Source organism: Corythoichthys intestinalis, chromosome 8 (assembly GCF_030265065.1).
Source record: "Corythoichthys intestinalis isolate RoL2023-P3 chromosome 8, ASM3026506v1, whole genome shotgun sequence".
Taxonomy (NCBI): Eukaryota; Metazoa; Chordata; class Actinopteri; order Syngnathiformes; family Syngnathidae; genus Corythoichthys; species Corythoichthys intestinalis.
The window spans coordinates 12304126-12322039 of NC_080402.1; the positions used below are offsets into that span (position 1 = coordinate 12304126).

General features: G+C 38.2%; 1 protein-coding gene across 1 annotated transcript in view; it reads left to right on the forward strand.

The window, feature by feature from the left end:
* Positions 1-15756, forward strand: part of LOC130921033 (voltage-dependent calcium channel gamma-5 subunit) — a 41977-nt gene extending 26221 nt beyond the window's left edge. Inside the window, exons 3-7 of the mRNA XM_057844643.1 lie at positions 5271-5357; positions 7764-7904; positions 10108-10253; positions 10327-10608; positions 14854-15756. Of these exons, the coding sequence (XP_057700626.1) occupies positions 5271-5357; positions 7764-7904; positions 10108-10253; positions 10327-10590 (638 nt within the window). The 3' untranslated portion in view covers positions 10591-10608; positions 14854-15756. The remainder of the gene's footprint in view (positions 1-5270; positions 5358-7763; positions 7905-10107; positions 10254-10326; positions 10609-14853) is intronic.
* Positions 15757-17914: the final 2158 nt, after the last annotated feature.

Here is a 17914-nt window from a genome sequence, read left to right on the forward strand (position 1 = left end):
TGGCCGGGTTGTCGGGGTCTTGCCAGGCCGGGTCGCTGGAGCTGCGCCAGGCAGTTCAGCTGGCGTGATCCTGGCAGTCTGGCTAAAAGGTCAGGTTCCTTCAGCAGCTCAAGTGGATTTGACTGGACTCACTCAATGAAGCATTTAATAAAGACAAGCCTTTTCTACTTTATTCTTGTTTAAAAATAGTTCAGTTGGACAGTAATATGTCTTAACTGTCACACTTAGACAAGATGAGCGGACTCAGATGCAGAATTCAGTCTTTTAATAATTTAAAATGGTCAGAGAGGCAAGTACAAACTGAGGGCGCTCCAGTAGGAGGAAATAACGGGCTATGAAACAAAAATAATAAAAACAAGAAACAAGAGAGCCAGGCAAAATGACCTGGAGTTTACAACTACAACAAAGGGGTATGCATGAGGCACAAAATAACAAAGAACTATGACAAAAATACTATGAACAACTTAGAGTATCTTTGCTATGGTTTGGCTTTGGTGGCAACGAAGGACAAAGACACTTTGGCACAAGACTAGGGAGTGACAAACAATTAAGCACATGAGGAATGGGGCACAGGTGGGAACAATAGCTAATCATAATCAGAGACAGGTGAGACAGCAGGAAGGGTGAGTGGTGGAAACAAGAGGTTGAGCCTTCAAAATAAAGCAGGAAGAGACCACAATATACCAAGACATGACAACCCACACCCAGGCGTGACATTAACAAAACTTAAAATTCTCATAACTCATAATTATTACATTTGAAGAGCTTAAAAAATGTTATTATAATATATATACATAAACGTTTTTTTAAATTATACTTTGTGGGAAAAAAACTGAAAAAAACTGCCTTATATCTCTTGCCAATGCTAAATCTGAATAAATACCGTATTGGCCCGAATATGAGATGGCCCTGATTATAAGACAACCCCTCTTTTTGAAGTTTAAAAAAGACTTTTTGAACACCTATTTTTTAATACAGAAAATAATTACAGTACATCTGAAAAAAAAAAATGAATATAACAATATATTTGAGAGAAAAAGCATGTTATTTTGCCTCATTCAAAACTTAATATCTGAACATTTACATATGTAAACTAAAGTGCAATCACATCGTAAATGAATGGCTTCTGGTTTTTAATATGTAAATAAACCAATCTATTGTGATAAAACAACAAAATTGCAACAACCATCAAAGTGAAGTCTAACTGAAACTTTAGTCTTGAAACAAATCTGAATAAGGAAAAACATTGCAATAAAATAATGCAAACTGGTTAAACTAGTAGCTGAGATCTGTCATGACAGAACATGGCTTCAATGATATCGGGCGCCATCTAGCATCGTGAATGGGTATAACGTCTAGAGCGAGCGCGAATATAAGACGACCCCCACTTTATCCGTTTTATTTCAATGCAAAAAAAAAACGGTTTATATTTCGGGCCAATACGGTACATGAATTGGGGGGGGGGGGGGGCTTACTTCGCGGTTTTTCCCTTATCGGGGTGGAAAAACGAGGGATCACTGTACTACATACTCACTCGTTGCTATCGTGGCTTGGTCAGACGCTGCTTAACTGAATATCTGCCAATAGCCGCTTCGGACTGTAGGAATCTGAGTACTTAGTTCCTTTAATTATAAACTTCCCCAATAGTTATAGAAACTATTCTCCGCCAGGCAGTCGTGTTCACACATGGGTACTGCGCCTAATACGAACTGCTGTGACGCTGTATTCTGCATCAAATACGCATTATTTACCCACCTCTGGCAAAATAAAACGAGAAAGCGAAGCTAAGCTGAATGGAAAACAACAAAATGGAGACCGTTGAGGAACCAGTGGCGATTCTTGCATTTTTTTGTGTCTTCTTATTGTACAACACAACAGCAATCTTACCACAGAGCAGTTTTTTAAAATATGGCGGCTTCTCGACATGCGCGAGTACGGCGGGGCGTAGCTGCTGATATCAGCGAATTACCAAACACCTACAGTGTTTCCCTTAGGGATTTTTTGAAGCTGTCGAGGTGGTGGTGGGCAGCGTTAGAGTCGGTATCACGTGCCTCGGCGAATTTGTTTCATATCATGACAAATAAGATTTTTTTCACATTTATTTTTTTCTAAGAACCTTAACTTTGCAAAGTTTGCATCCTGCCTGTGAACATTTGATTTTACTGGACTAAAAAAATAAAAATGGAAATCAGCAATAAATGGTCAATTTTTAGTGTTGCGTGCTGCAAGATGGTCCCCCTGATTCTCGTCTGTCTTCACCTACACAGGAATAAGAAAAAAATGAGATCTAGAAAATGAAAACACTCAAGCATCTCTAACTTACATTGTAAAGTTGACTAAATGTCTTACTCTGTTCATTGCAGACAAATTTCTCTCACAGTTCACTGTTGAGATGGGCACTGTCAACGCAATGGCCGACAGTTGCCGTCATCAGCACTCCCCATTCATCAGTCTGTGATGCCATTTTTGACATCATGACATCTGACCTGGTCCATATTCTGAAACACATTCAATGTTTTACCCATTGGCATTTAAATCAAATATGTCTAATTTACATTAGTCAATCCGACTTCAGTTCAAACTGAAGTCTTTGTTGGAGTTACTTTTCTGATTGTTAGTGCAAATTCATGATTTTTTCAATGAGATGAAAATACTTCTTCCAATGTAAATACACCATCCGTCTTGTAATTATTTGTAGAAGGAATATGCCAGGTTATAGACAACAATAATAATGTATATACTATATTTTATAGACAATTAACCTTTTTCAACACCAGAATTTAAGGTAAAATAATACAGATATGTATTTATGATTATTAAACATAATAGGTGCAGGATTCTTAACACTCACCTTGATTTATGTGGTAGAGCCATGACTTGAACTTTGCCATGTCTGTCCATGTTGGGTCCCTTTTTTGCTTGTTTGAGAGTTCTCCTACCTGAACTGTGCGCTTTCCTGATCTGCGTCTCCAGCTGTGATCTTGCCTCATTTGAAAACTTTGTATAAACATTAAAATACACCGCTTGGCATAACCATTTGGTTATTTCTACTCCTCAGAATGTGAGAGCTAATACCTTCGGAACCGGGGAGCGTGTGCCTCACCTTCTGAAATATTTAATTAGCTTCCGACGCTAATTCAATATTTAGAAACGTGATGGTCTAAATCACCACAACAATAATGGTCATTTTGTTAGCGGACCCTCGTATTCAGGAACTTTCGTGTTTCCAAAATACTGTATTTGAAGTCCTCATCTGAAATTACAACGAGTGACGTCAGCGCCGAGCAAATGCTATGCTAGGAGGCGACGATTCGGGTCAAAGACACGCCATAAAGGACTTACGTCAATGTAGGGTGACCATATTTTGATTTCCAAAAAAGAGGACACTCAGCCTGGCCTCAAGATACTTGAATTTTACTCGAAGTTCACTCAAAGATGTCTATATCACTTTGATATATTTAAAGTGTGCCACCTCACTCTGGATGGGAAAATGCAGTTTGAAAAAAAAAAAATAAATAATAATGACTAATTATATATATATACATATATATATATATATATATATATATATACTGTATATGTATATATAAAAAATGCAGACCCATGGAAATGTAGTCCAGTCAATACACATACACACAGTAGGCTATGTGCCAACTAAACATTTTTATAAATTACTATCACGACAATTGTCCTTGACAAATTGTTATTCCCATTGAATTGATATTTTCATTCAATGTTCTAGATTGCACACAAACAATAACCGAAGTAAAGTGACAAACTATTCAACCAGCATGTTTCCAAACGTAGCAGTTCAAAACTACGTTTCCCATAATGCCTAGCATGGTTTAGCTTACTGATAGCTAGCTGAGGCAAAAATCGAACTTTGCAAGAAAAGTTTACAATCATCGGCAGCGCAACGATGCGACACCAAATGGGATTTTACAGTCAAAGCTCCGACAGAAGTCGACAGTTGCCATTATTCATGTATTTATTGTTAAAAACTTAACAACTGGGCAGGCATTGTGGCCAAATCGTCAACCCAGTAGATGGCAGTAATGCCTCATGATAGGGGTTAACTGCCAACAAAAACAAGAAGAACTACTCCTTCCCTCCCTTCTAGGAGCCATGTCAACTGAGGAGGGATTCTCTTCAAATTGGTCCCGTGAAAAATCATTAAAAAACTGACATTTTTATGAATTTATAAAACCCGCCCGGACGACGAGGATACTACATGAAAGTAGGACTTGTCCGGGCAAAAGAGGATGTTTGGTCACCCTACGTCAAATTCAATATTAAGGTCGTTTTACAGGATAAACAATAGGTAAATTCATTAACTTCAAATGCCTTTCTGTGGATTTTTCCTCCCCATTTCGATCTCCGTGCCGACGTACTGCAGGCGCAAACCTTCAGTAGAAGAACTGATGCGCGTTTCAAAATAAAGCGTGCAAAGGAACAATTTGTATTTGTCGTGCTATTTCAGACGACTTATGGCAAATAGTGCGTAAAAATGAGCTTCTTATATTCATTTAGACGTCATGTTGAATAATACGAATTAATAATTAGAATGAATTTTACAAAAAAAAAAAAAAAATCCCATCTGCGAGGTATGGCAGCTTTTATTTTGGTGTTGCGCAGCGCCACGATTATTAATATGTAGGGGAAAGCCTGACCTATGTAATCAGGTTCCTACGGCCCCACTGAAAGTCCCTACCTCAGAGTAGGAGCTAAAATGGTTCTCAGATTACGAGTTCCTGGTCCCTATTTCCCACGTGTACACGCAAAATGACGTCATCGTCCCCAAAAGGTTCAAGGAACTGCAGATAGTTTCTTCAGTGCAAAGTGGCTACTGACTCCACAAGTAATCTGAAGTGAGAGGGCTGGGAGCGAACGAACGTTCATTCACTGCCACTCCCCCATTTCAAATGGATTGGACGTCTACTAGTGATAAACTCATTTAAATTCACAGCGGAAGGATGAATGGCGCATAACTGGCAGCTATCTTGGGTAGGATGATATGTGGTTGGAAACGAGATCTTGAAAAGAATGTGTTGCGCAGCATTGGCATGTTACGTCTTCGTACTCCCCGATAGCGATGATGTCACTTTAGGCCGTATTAGTACCGATACTATTATAAATACTGCAATACTATTAAATACAGTGATTTGGTAACATACTAGCATGCAAAGATACTAGAGATAGTGGATGGTACGGTAAATAATGGTTAGATTTTTGTTGATTTTCAACCAACAATGTACTATTTTTCCTTCCAGGGGAGGAGAAAGGTCGCTGTTTTACCATTGAATATGTGATGCCTACTAAAGTCCAGATGACTTCGGAGTCCACAGTTAGTGTCCTAAGTAAGTAATACTAATAAAGGCATCAAAAGCCTGTAGTGTTTACAGTAGTACCTCTACTTACGAAATTAATTGGTTCTGGAAGTAGTTTCGTAAACTGAAAATTTCGTAAGTAGAGACATGGTTTTCATGGAAATGCCCTAATCCGTTCCAAACCTTGCAAAATATTTATATAAATATTTTATAAAGCATAAAAAACATCAGAACATGTAACAAATACATGTTATAAACACAAAACAGAAAACTTATTTATAAAGTAAAAAAATTAAGGGTAACTTTACAATATGGGTCCCTTAATTAACATTAGTTAATGTATTTTTAGACAATAACTAATGTTCAAGTAACATTACAATAATTAATATAGTTGCTTACCTAACATTTATTAATATATGAATTAACATGAGTTAATGCATTAGTTAATGCGTAACCAGACAGTAACTAATGGTTTGGTAAAATTAAAAATATATATAGGACGATATGGGTTAGGGTTTAGGATCAGGGTTTGTTAACTTAGCATTTATAATTTACTGTATTAGTTAAGGGACACACGTGCTACACTTTACAATAAGGGTCCAAAAACACTCAATAATGGTTAATTAAGGTTAAGTAATGTCAGGAAAACCGGGCAGGCAGGTGGTGTGGACCCAAATGCAGGGAAACAAAAGCAGCCAGGCAGGTGGCGGTGAGCTCAAAAAACATTTTAAAAATAACTAACACAAACACAAAGTACAACCAAAAGTACTGGGGATCAAAAAGGCAAGGTTCAAATAAAACTTACTTTATCGGAGGGACTACTACACGAGGGCTTGGACAGGACTTCGACAATGACATTGACAATGACGCAACAAGGAGTGAAAAGAAAATGGGAGCTTATATACACACACGCAGACAAGGGGTAACGAGTCAACGAGGAACAGCTGGGTAACAGGAGGCTGCAGATTGGAGGATACACTAGGAGCAGGTACAACAGGTGAAATCAATGGGCAATCACAGGGACAAGTCACACTAGGAGAAAACCAACACAAAACCTAACAAAGTAATACTTATGAGGTACGTTCACGTGAAATACCATACTTAAAGTTAAGTTTGCAGCACCCAAGGACTCACAGACCATTGTTTCTCATTTTAAAATAACAATCACTTACTAGTACCAGTATACATTAATAACTGTTTATTAATGCACTAATGTATATGTGAATTAATGTTAAGTAACGTATTATACGTTATATATTATAACCTAACCTTAAGTATGGTATTATTTCACGTGAACGTACCTCCTAAGTATTACTTAACCTTTATTAACCATTACTGAATGTTTTTGGACCCTTATTGTAAAGTGTAGCACACGTGTCCCTTAACTAAGAAATTATAAATGCTTAAGTTAACAAATCCTAACCCTAAGCCCTAACCTTAACCCAATATAGGCCTGTATATATTTTTAATTTTACCAAACTATTAGTTACTGTTATGCATTAACTAATGCATTAACTCATGTTAATTAATATATTCAAAAAGGGATTAAATGAATTATTGTCATTTTACTTAAACATGAGTTATTGTCTAAAAATGCATTAACTAATGTTATTTAAGGGACCGTTATTGTAAAGTGTTACCAAAATAAGATACTGTGATGTACAATATGGTACTGTTTATGCGACAAAAAAAAAAAAAAATTAAAAAATGACTGGAGACAAAATGGCGGACGACGTCGTAAAGTCGAAATCGCGCAAGTCGACTACATTGTAACCCGGGGACCCCATGTTTTTTTTTTCCTCCTTGTGCATTCTGTGGGTCGTGCGACTTATACTAAGGTTCCACTTATAGTCTTAAAAATACATTTAAGTGTTTAGGACAACAAAAAGGATAATAAGGTTTTTATGGCATACCACTTATAAAATGGATGGATGGAGTTTTAGTTAATTTAACAAGCACCTCATAAAACAAATTTGAAGAACTTAGATGGAATTCAGGTAATAGGATAATGTTCTTGCTCATCCAATATACATTTTTGGACATGGGCAACTAGCGAAACATTAACTTGAATGCTTGATTTCACAGTCAATGGTTTTGCAGGCACTTCAGAGATGCTACACTTAAAAGCTCCAAAAGAGACATCCATTAATGTTTGAGGCCTTTGTTTACAAAACTGTGCATTCAACTTAACACAGTAGGAGCCTTAAAAGATTACTGAGCCTTTATGCTTTTGAGAGGTTACGGGTTTTTGTTCGCGGTTGGAAATTCTGACTCCATCTTGACATGTAACCTTAAAACTGTGGGGTGCCTAACCAAGGAATAGTTCCAATAAAAAAAATAAAAAAATAAATATATTTTTTAAAAACACAGGTCACTGCACATTTTTTTTGGAAGTACTGTGTTAGAGGAAAAGTAATTACTTGTCTTTTGTTGCAGAAATGATCCGTTCAGCCACACCTTTTCCACTGGTCAGCCTCTTCTTCATGTTCATTGGTTTTGTCCTCAGCAACATTGGTCACATTCGACCACATCGCACCATCCTGGCCTTTGTTTCGGGAATTTTTTTCATTCTATCAGGTACACGCTTGGGCTTGGGCTTCTGCTCAATTACAGAACCGTTTTAATTTAGACGTATTTAATGCTAAACAAAAAATAACTCGTAATTTTCATACTATGCGACATTATATCCATAGATATAATGTCTATTCACGCCCCACTTTTCAGTTTTTTATTTGTTAAAAAAGTTTAAATTATCCAATAAATTTTGTTCCACTTCACGATTGTGTCCCACTTGTTGTTGATTCTTGACAAAAAATTAAAATTTTATATCTTTATGTTTGAAGCCTGAAATGTGGCGAAAGGTTGCAAGGTTCAAGGGGGCCGAATACTTCTGCAAGGCACTGTATAGAGCCATTTATGGCAAACACTGATATATACAGTGGGGCAAATAAGTATTTAGTCAATCACTAATTGTGCAAGTTATCCTAGTTGAAAATATTAGAGAGGCCTGTAATTGTCAACATGGTTAAACCTCAACCATTAGAGACAGAATGTGGAAAAAAACCCAGAAAAACACTGTTTGATTTTTAGAGAATTTATTTGCAAATCATGGTGGAAAATAAGTAATTGGTCAATACCAAAAGTTCATCTCAATACTTTGTTATGTACCCTTTGTTGGCAATAACGGAGGCCAAACATTTTCTGTAACTCTTCACAAGCTTTTCACACACTGCTGCTGGTATTTTGGCCCATTACTCCATGCAGATCTCCTCTAGAGCAGTGATGTTTTGGGAATGTCCTTGGGCAACACGGACTTTCAACTCCCTCCACAGATTTTTTATGGGGTTGAGATCTGGAGACTGGCTAGGCCACTCCAGGACCTAGAAATGCTTCTTACGAAGCCACTCCTTTGTTGCCCTGGCTGTGTGTTTGGGATCATTGTCATGCTGAAAGACCCAGCCACGTCTCATCTTCAATTCCCTTGCTGATGGAAGGAGATTTTAACTCAAAATCTCTCGATACATGGCCCCATCCATTCTTTCCCTTACACAGATCAGTCGCCCTGGTCCCTTTGCAGAAAAACAGCCCCAAAGCATGGTGTTTCCACCCCCATGCTTCACAGCGGGTATGGTGCAATTCAGTATTCTTTTTCCTCCAAACACGAGAACCGGTGTTTCTACCAAAAAGTTCTATTTTGGTTTCATCTGACCATAACACATTCTCCCAGTCCTCTTCTGGATCATCCAAATGCTCTCTAGCAAAGCGCAGATGGGCCTGGACGGTTACTTTCTTCAGCAGGGGGACGCGTCTGGCAGTGCAGGATTTGAGTCCCTAGCGGCGCATTGTGTTACTGATAGTAGCCTTTGTTACTGTGGTCCCAGCTCTCTGTAGGTCATACACTAGGTCCCCCCGTGTGGTTCTGGGATTTTTGCCCACCGTTCTTGTTATCATTTTGACGCCACAGGATGAGGAGGGAGTTGAAAGTCTGTGTTGCCCAACGACAGCCCCAAAACATCACTGCTCTAGGGGAGATCTGCATGGAGGAATAGGCCAAAATACCAGCAACAGTCTGTGAAAAGCTTGTGAAGAGTTACAGAAAACGTTTGGCCTCCGTTATTGCCAACAAAGGTACATAACAAAGTATTAAGATGAACTTTTGGTATTGACCAATTACTTATTTTCCACCATGATTTGCAAATAAATTCTTTAAAAATCAAACAATGTGGTCTTGGCCATAGTGGAGTTTGGAGTGTGACTGACAGAGATTGTGGACAGGTCTGTTTTATACCGATAATGAGTTAAAACAGATGCCATTAATACAGGTAATGAGTGCATTAGACCTTGTTAGAAGAAGTTTGACCTCTTTGACAGCCAGAAATCTTGCTTGTTTGTCGGTGAGCAAATACTTATTTTCCACTCTAATTTGGAAATAAATTCTATAAAAATAAAACAATGTGATTTTCTTTTTTTCCCCACATTCTGTCTTTCATGGTTGAGGTTTACCCATGTTGACAATTACAGGCCTGTCTAACATTTTCAAGTGGGAGAACACAATTAGTGGTTGACTAAATACTTATTTTCCCCACTGTATAAGAGGGTGCGGTTTATAGTCAGGTTTGCCCTACAGTCCAAAAAAGACAGTAATTACTATACTTCTCATTTATTCTCATAAAATCTACATAGATCTCTTTCTCATATAAGTGATGTTTCCTTTATAGGTTAATATAGCAACGTGTTTGTCAGTAGCTAACACGAATAATGTGTTGATTCTTTGCTTCAGGTCTGTCTCTAGTTGTTGGTCTAGTATTATACATTTCAAACATCAATGATGAAATGTTGAATAGAACCAAAAGTAACGAGGCCTACTTCAGCTACAAGTACGGATGGTCGTTTGCTTTTGCAGCCATCTCCTTCCTTCTAACCGAGGTAATGCTATCATGCCACCTTGCATCAAAACTTCATATCCTTAAATGTTTGTAATACTCTACTGTACTCTCAGGCGGCTGGTGTGATGTCCGTGTACCTGTTCATGAAGCGCTACACGGCCGAGGAGATGTACCGGCCCCACCAGGGCTTCTACCGGCCTCGCCTCAGCAACTGCTCAGACTACTCGGGCCAGTTCCTCCACCCTGATGCGTGGGCCGGGCGCGGTCGCAGCCCCTCATCCATCTCTTCCGAGGCTTCCCTCCAGATGAATTCCTCCAACTACCCCGCTCTCCTCAAGTGTCCCGAGTACGAACAGATGTCCTCCTCACCATGCTGAAGCAAAGAACGCCCTGAGGTTGTTATAGTACTGTCGTACTTTTAACACTGCGTCCGGATATTTTTGCAAAATGTCATGATATCGAGCCGCATATTATTACACTTTTTGAGCTCAACTGCCAACAAATAATATAGCAGATGTGTGACATGAAATTGTTTGGAATCAGGGCCAGGCATTGGCGAGCAAGGCATCTGCCTAGGGCGCCATCTAGTAGCAGGGCCGCAAAATTGCTTTTTTTTGTGGGGGGGATACCGTGGGAAAAATACTACACACTACACTACACTACACTACACTTTCTAAAAATTTTCTAACATATCAAGTGCATTTAAATAGGTCAAATATGAGCAAATATTTTCCATTTTAACCTGTATTGTATTAACCACCTGCTACAGTACAGACTGATCAGATTCACTTGATCAAGAAGGACAAATAATGACAGGTGGTGAAATCAAAGGTTATTCAAACTCACATTTTCAAAACTAATCTAAAATTATCACCTAAAAACAAACTAAATAGCATAACTAGCAATTAATGAGACAACTGGAACACTAACTGAGTAACTAGTTAGCACAGACCATGAATGTTTAATGTTATTTACATCTGTAGTGCTGCAATGCATACTAGGAGGCATGTGGCATGTTGTACAACAGCAGTATTGACAGCAGGCGGCAGTAGAGATTGTCTTTCCAGGGTATCCACGGGGTTTTAAAAAGTCTAAAAATGTCTTTAATATAGTTATTCGAATTAAGGCCTTAAAATGTCTCAAAATCCTCCTAAAATCTCACAAAATGTCTCAAATATGATTTTGAAAGGTCTCAAATATCAATTGACGTTAATTTTATTTATAACATGCATAAACTTCAGTCTCGCTTTTAAATGTTTGATGTTTGAGGACAGAGGACTGCAAAGCGGAACGTGTGATGCCTGCTCATTTTCCTTTGTGTTTTTTTAAGTTTTTGCCAGTATTGATGTGAAATGGGTCCTAAACTGTATTCAATACTAGAGCTGGGAATCTTTGGGCACCTAACGATTCGATTACGATTACGATTCAGAGGCTCCGATTCGATTATAAAACGATTATTGATGCACCCCCCTCCTTTTTAATTTTTTAAAAATTTATTTATATATATAAATTTTTTATAAATGTTTTGTACATTAGTTCCAAAATTGTTCAAAAATACTCTCAGGCTAAACCAAACTATTTCAGTATCAAGTTAACATATAGCAGTAAACAAATATACAAAAATAACAGTAAATAAAAAAAACTCCAGTCCCCATTCTGTATCAGCAGCTTTAAACTACATTCAATTAATTTAATGTTGTGAATCAACCGTTAAAGTTGTTAAAAATTGCTCCCGTTATTCCATAATTTCCCTTTTGTCTACTTTCGACATGTGAAAGTTTTAAAACTATTTTAAAGATAGATTCAAGTCAATATTTTACCGATTTAGGAGTATTTTAGATAAAAAAGTGAATTAGGTTTGCTTGGAAGGTTCGCTACAACAGCCTTGCAGGGAAGTGTACAGCTTTAAGATGGCGGCCGTTTACTAACGCCTGCATCTAGCTTTTTGTAGGTGTGATGCTGACACTACCGAATCTATAATGCATCTAGTCCTATATAAATGATATCTACCGTAACATTATGTGGATGTACTTTGTAGCAGCTTTTCGGCAGCAGTCAGGTATGTTGTTGTTTTTTTAATCTCGTGGCGTGAGTTGAGCTAGAGCTGTGAGTTGAGCATTGGCATTACCCGAGGGGCCGGGTAATGAGAAGCTTGATGTTTAGCTACGCTCGCTCCACTCCCCATTGACCGCGCGGCGCGCTGAGTGTACTTCCGCTTTACTTGGCATATTTCAATAATCGGAATTTGGATGTTTATGAATCGTTCTCGAATCTTCCACGGCCGAATCGCGAATAATCTAAGAATCGGAAATTTTGCACACCTCTATTCAATACGGTCTTTTATAAGTCTCAAAAAGTCTTAAATTTGGCCTGTTGAAACCTGCATGGACCATGCTGTTTAGTGATTGAATACTTTGAGAAGTGATGGCCAAATGAAGCTTCTTGAAGCAATGAAGCTTTGCAGCCAATTGATTCAAAGATTCATGGTGGTTCATTTGCTCAATAGCGGTCCAAAGTGGTCATGAACGGTGTCAGGTCCCACTTCCTTGTCCTCATGCTGCTGCTACTTCCCTCCAGCGGAGACTCCTCTTGCGAGTCCCGATCTGTTTTTCTTTAGTTCGAACGGCGGGCTCGCGTGAAAAGACCTGAGCGTCCATGATATCCCCACTGTCTCGCCTCCCTACTCTTTCCACAGCGCCCTTTTCTCTCAGCAAGGCGACTCACTTGCGTGTGAAGCCCGAATTTTTTTTTTTTAAAAGCCCGAATAGCCATTGAATTTAACGGCATTTAACGCAACATACCTCACAATATCTTTTTTTTACATTTACTCGTTTTCTCCCCAAAATGTATAAATGCTAGGGCTGTCAAACGATTAAAATTTTTAATCGAGTTAATCACAGCTTAAAAATTAATTAGGCTAATCGTAATTAATCGCAATTCAAACCATCTATAAAATATGCCATATTTTTCTGTAAATTATTGTTTGAATGGAAAGATAAGACACAAGACGGATATATACATTCAACATACTGTACATAAGTACTGTATTTGTTTATTATAACAATAAATCAACAAGATGGCATTAACATTATTAACATTCTGTTAAAGCGATCCATGGATTGAAAGACTTGTAGTTCTTAAAAGATAAATGTTAGTACAAGTTATAGAATTTTTCTATTAAAACCCCTCTTAATGTTTTTGTTTTAATAAAATTTGTAAAAATTTCAATCAAAAAATAAACTAGTAGCTCGCCATTGTTGATGTCAATAATTACACAATGCTCATGGTGCTGAAACCCATAAAATCAGTCGCACCCAAGCGCCAGCAGAGGGCGAAAAAACACCAAAAAACACAAGTAACAATTGGACATGACACTGTGCTGTCATTTGAATCTGTTTGAGCGGGGCATGTGCGTTAAATGCGTCAAATATTTTAACGTGATTAATTTTTAAAAATGTATTACCGCCCATTAACGTGATAATTTTGACAGCCCTAATAAATACGTTTTATTTTTAATTGTTTCTGTGTCCCAAAGACGTATTTATACGTCTTTTACGTTTTTTTTTTTTTTCCAAAAGAGACATCTCTGGGTCCTGATTCAATTTAGCTCTACAGCACAAAGCTGAAAATCCATTTTAAAGCAATAAAACTGGCCACTGGAGGGCAGTAGCGCATTTGGTAAGACTCGCAACCCTATTCAACGGCAACAAACGGCCAAGCCGCAAAGCCAGGCCGGCAGCGGAAGACGACCGAATGGATGCCAGGCGCTGGACGATCGAGCAGAACGATCGGGACCGCTAGATGCCGTTGAGTCCGTGCTGCTTGCGAGCAGAGCCCGCAGAGACTCAAAAAAATTCATCTTTTTGAAACAGGCGGCGATGAGGGAAAAGTTTACCCGGTTGTCGTGGCCACAATAGCGTCATCTTTCAGTTAGTTATGTTTAAATAAATTGTTTCTTTGCGATCAAAAGCTCTATTTGTCTCGTTGTTTATGTTATTTTGTGAAAGGAAAACATTATTCAGATGTTTGGGATGTAGCTAAAGCAAAAAAATAGCTGTGTTGAAGTCAAAGTAATGTGTGAAATGTATGCTTTCACAAAAAGCTCAATTTCTCCATTTTTTTCTTCAGAAATTGGAAAATTGCTCAAACTAAGCTATTTTCTAATGCTGATTTCTAAAGAATGGAAAAAGATATGAACTTACTTTTTTTCTGCTGAAAGAAGAGAGTCTAATCTTTCTTTCGGTGGGTTCCTTGTTTATATAGCAGTAGACCAGAATTTTCTGTGGGCCTTGCAAAATCAGTCAAAATGCAGTAAAACAGCCGGGAGCGAAGGGCCTTGCTTTGCCTTGAAAATGGCTGGGAGTGAATGAGTTAATATGATGTATAACACATGCTTTTGGACAGTTATTTTGAGATTTGGGGGGGTAATTAGGGGTACTTAAAGGATTAATTCCGATTTACGCGAAAATTCGGGTTACATCACCAGCCTAGGAATGGAACTCGTTCATTACACAGTGACTACCTATGGCACCTAGTCACCCAGGGCCAGCCCTGATTGTCATAAATGTTATCAATCAGGCAAAGTTCAAAGTTACAGGTCATTGTTTTCCATTTGAATATCTTGTATTCTTCCTTTGCAGGAACCCATCTTGATGCCAAAGGAAGAACCCGTGACACAGCGCTCAGTTTCTCTCGTTATGACTCTTCGTAGTTTATATTAAGAGCTGAGTAACGTGTTGGTTATGAATAAATTCTCACTGGTAAAATTACCAAAACAAAGAGCCAGTATTACTAATATTTATATAGTGTAATCTATCTACTGAAGGTCGGGTCATTGGAGAGTGTGCACCATAATTTTGCAACATTTGAATGTAAGATGTGTTGAGGAAAAACTGTTAAATTGAATTATACAGCTTAATTTCAACCCAATTTGTAGATTTATTTTTGTAGTTAATGCCCTTTTAACACAATAATCCTGTTGAGATTAATCAAAAAAAGGAATTCTACCAAGGAAAATGGACGCAGAGTACTACTGAAAGGAAACATTTCATACAGCATATTTAATGTTTAAAACTATTACTGAGAAACACGTTGTCTTGTGCAATTATTTTACCTTGGGTCACTAAAATGATAATTGTTCATATTTAATGTTGCATGGCGTGAACTCATGTATTTTTATTGAAATGTAAACTTGTTTATTCAGTGGTTGTATAACATGATACATAAACTGAATAAACACAACTTTGTATATACAGTAGATATATTCCAAATATATGTGTATATAAATATGAACTCATTGATGTATATAGACTCAGTTTTGTATAGAGAAGAGTTTAAATAAACATTTATGGATGTTCTGTTATTGAATAGAATATTCGGCGATATCTAGAACTGCTGCTTTACCTCTGCCTCACAGTCAGAATTTTGCATAATAATATTTAAATGTAAAAATGGTTGTGACATTGCAAATGTGAATATTTATTGTGTATTTTTGCAGTTCCAGTTTCCTGATGTTAACTGTGAGTGTATACTCAGTGAAATAAAGGGATTTGCTTAATAATTCATGCTGTTTTTCTGCTTGGTTGTCAATTTTTCGGTTATCTAATAGCAATTAGGTGATATGTTACTTAGTCATTCATTCCTATTTCTACAGTAAATATTTACTGCCAGTTCAAATGCATTGGTCGTGGTGAAATGTAACGAAGTAAAAGCACTTCGTTACTGTGCTTAAGTACATATTTGTGTCTCTGATGAATGATAATAATGAGAATGATGATAATAATCATTGAATTCCAACGAGAGAGAAAAATGACAGAAATGAAGCATTATTCGTCCAACTAGCAAGAGCGCCCTGCCCTCTAGTGGAGAAAATAGTTCCTAGATTGAATAGTGAATGCAGTAGTTCCTTCATAGTTACTACTGGTGTCAACAATAATCGATGCGGCGATGCATCCCGATGCGGGGCATGGACGATTCGAATCGATGCGGGCAACAAGCCGAATCGATTCAGCGCATTTTAAAAGATATAAGACTAATAGCCTGGATCTTTAGCCCGAACCTGACCCAACCCAACCCGAATTTCGGGCCGAGTCGGGCCCAAAATGTCAATGATTTACATTCGGGCCGGGTCAGGCCGGACTTTTTAAAAAAAAATATATATATATATATTTGTATACTAAAACGATGTATGAATGTTAACCTAAGGAATATTTGTTATAAAAATAAATAAAATTGATAAAACAGAGAGAAGGCGCTTTGGTAATCCCAAACATGAGCCGCAGCAGAGCCAGTGTACTGTTTGCGCACATGAACGCCGCGTGGCCCCGCCCTCATTTTAATCTTCCCCTCGCGCTTTGGCCTCTCCGCGAGTCCGCAACTGCATCCGCGTATTTCCTTTTCGAATTTCGATATAGAGCAGCAAGAGGTGAAAAGCAAACTAAAGACGGGGGGATTGAAAAGGCAAGAATCCACGAGTGGTGTGTGGAAAGGATTTAAATCGATCGTGGAAGATGCTACAGAAAACCGTGTCAGCCTTGCCGACTGCAACAAATGTGGCGCTTTGCTCTCGTACGAGAGCATAAAGACTGGTACCTTGACGCTGAGCAGGCATTTTAAAAACTGTACTGGCCTAAAAGATGATATTAGTCAAACATCGTTATTATCATTTGTTTCGAGGGCTGCACCTCTTCGTGCTAAGCAGGACATCGTGGTGTTCCTTTAAATGTTATTATTTATTTTGTTTCAGTGCTCCTTAAGGCAGGTTGTTTTTTTGTGTGTTTTAATGCGAGTCATTAAAACAAAGAATGCTGTTTAAAAGTATTTTAGTTTATTTTTGTATACGCTGCTGTTCCTCTCATTGTCATAGGGGCGCGTAATGAGCAAAATATCCCATACAGAAATATTTTTTAATACCTTTCCAGCGTTATTTCGTTGTGTAAATGCATTTATAATGATCAGAAAATTAGGTAGACTATTTAAACATTAAAAAAACTTGCGTTTTTTTCTGCCAACTCGAAGAAATTAGAATAAATGTCTATTGCATTTTGCCGAGGAAATGACGCATGAACTATCCACCTGATAGAACAGACACAAAAATATAAAAGATATAAATGTTTATTGAATATGCATCTTACAGTCTTGTTTAACTGGGAGAATTTGCACATGGCATCGTCACAAAAAACGCAACGACGCATCGCATCCCCGCATTTTCTCCTCCACCTGAGTCCTCACAAATAAAACGGGCTCGGGCCTACGAATAAAACGTAAATTTTTGGGGGGTTTTCGGGCTCGGGCATACAAATAAAAAATTGAAATTTCGGGGTTTTTCGGGCTCGGGCCTGCAAGGTAAGTTAATTGCTCGGGCAGGGTCGGGCTTTAATACGCACGGGCCGGGCTGGATTTTTTAGGCCCGAACTAGACTCCAAATAAGTACGTTCAAAAATCTTTCCTGCGCAATTCCGGTGATGCAACAGATTTGGTTTCCCCATTTATATTATTATTCTCATGTTTAGCTGTAGAGGAAGCTACTTTACATTCAAAGCAATGCAGGGGGGACGAGGAACCCAAATCCGCTTCCTCACCGGAGTAACGTCACAGACATGCGCAGTTGCAATCGAGAGAGCAGAGAGATAGGAGATAACATAACAATGGCTGAAGCTGCGAAAGAGGGAGTGCTCCTGTGTGTAAAAAAAAAAGAGAAAG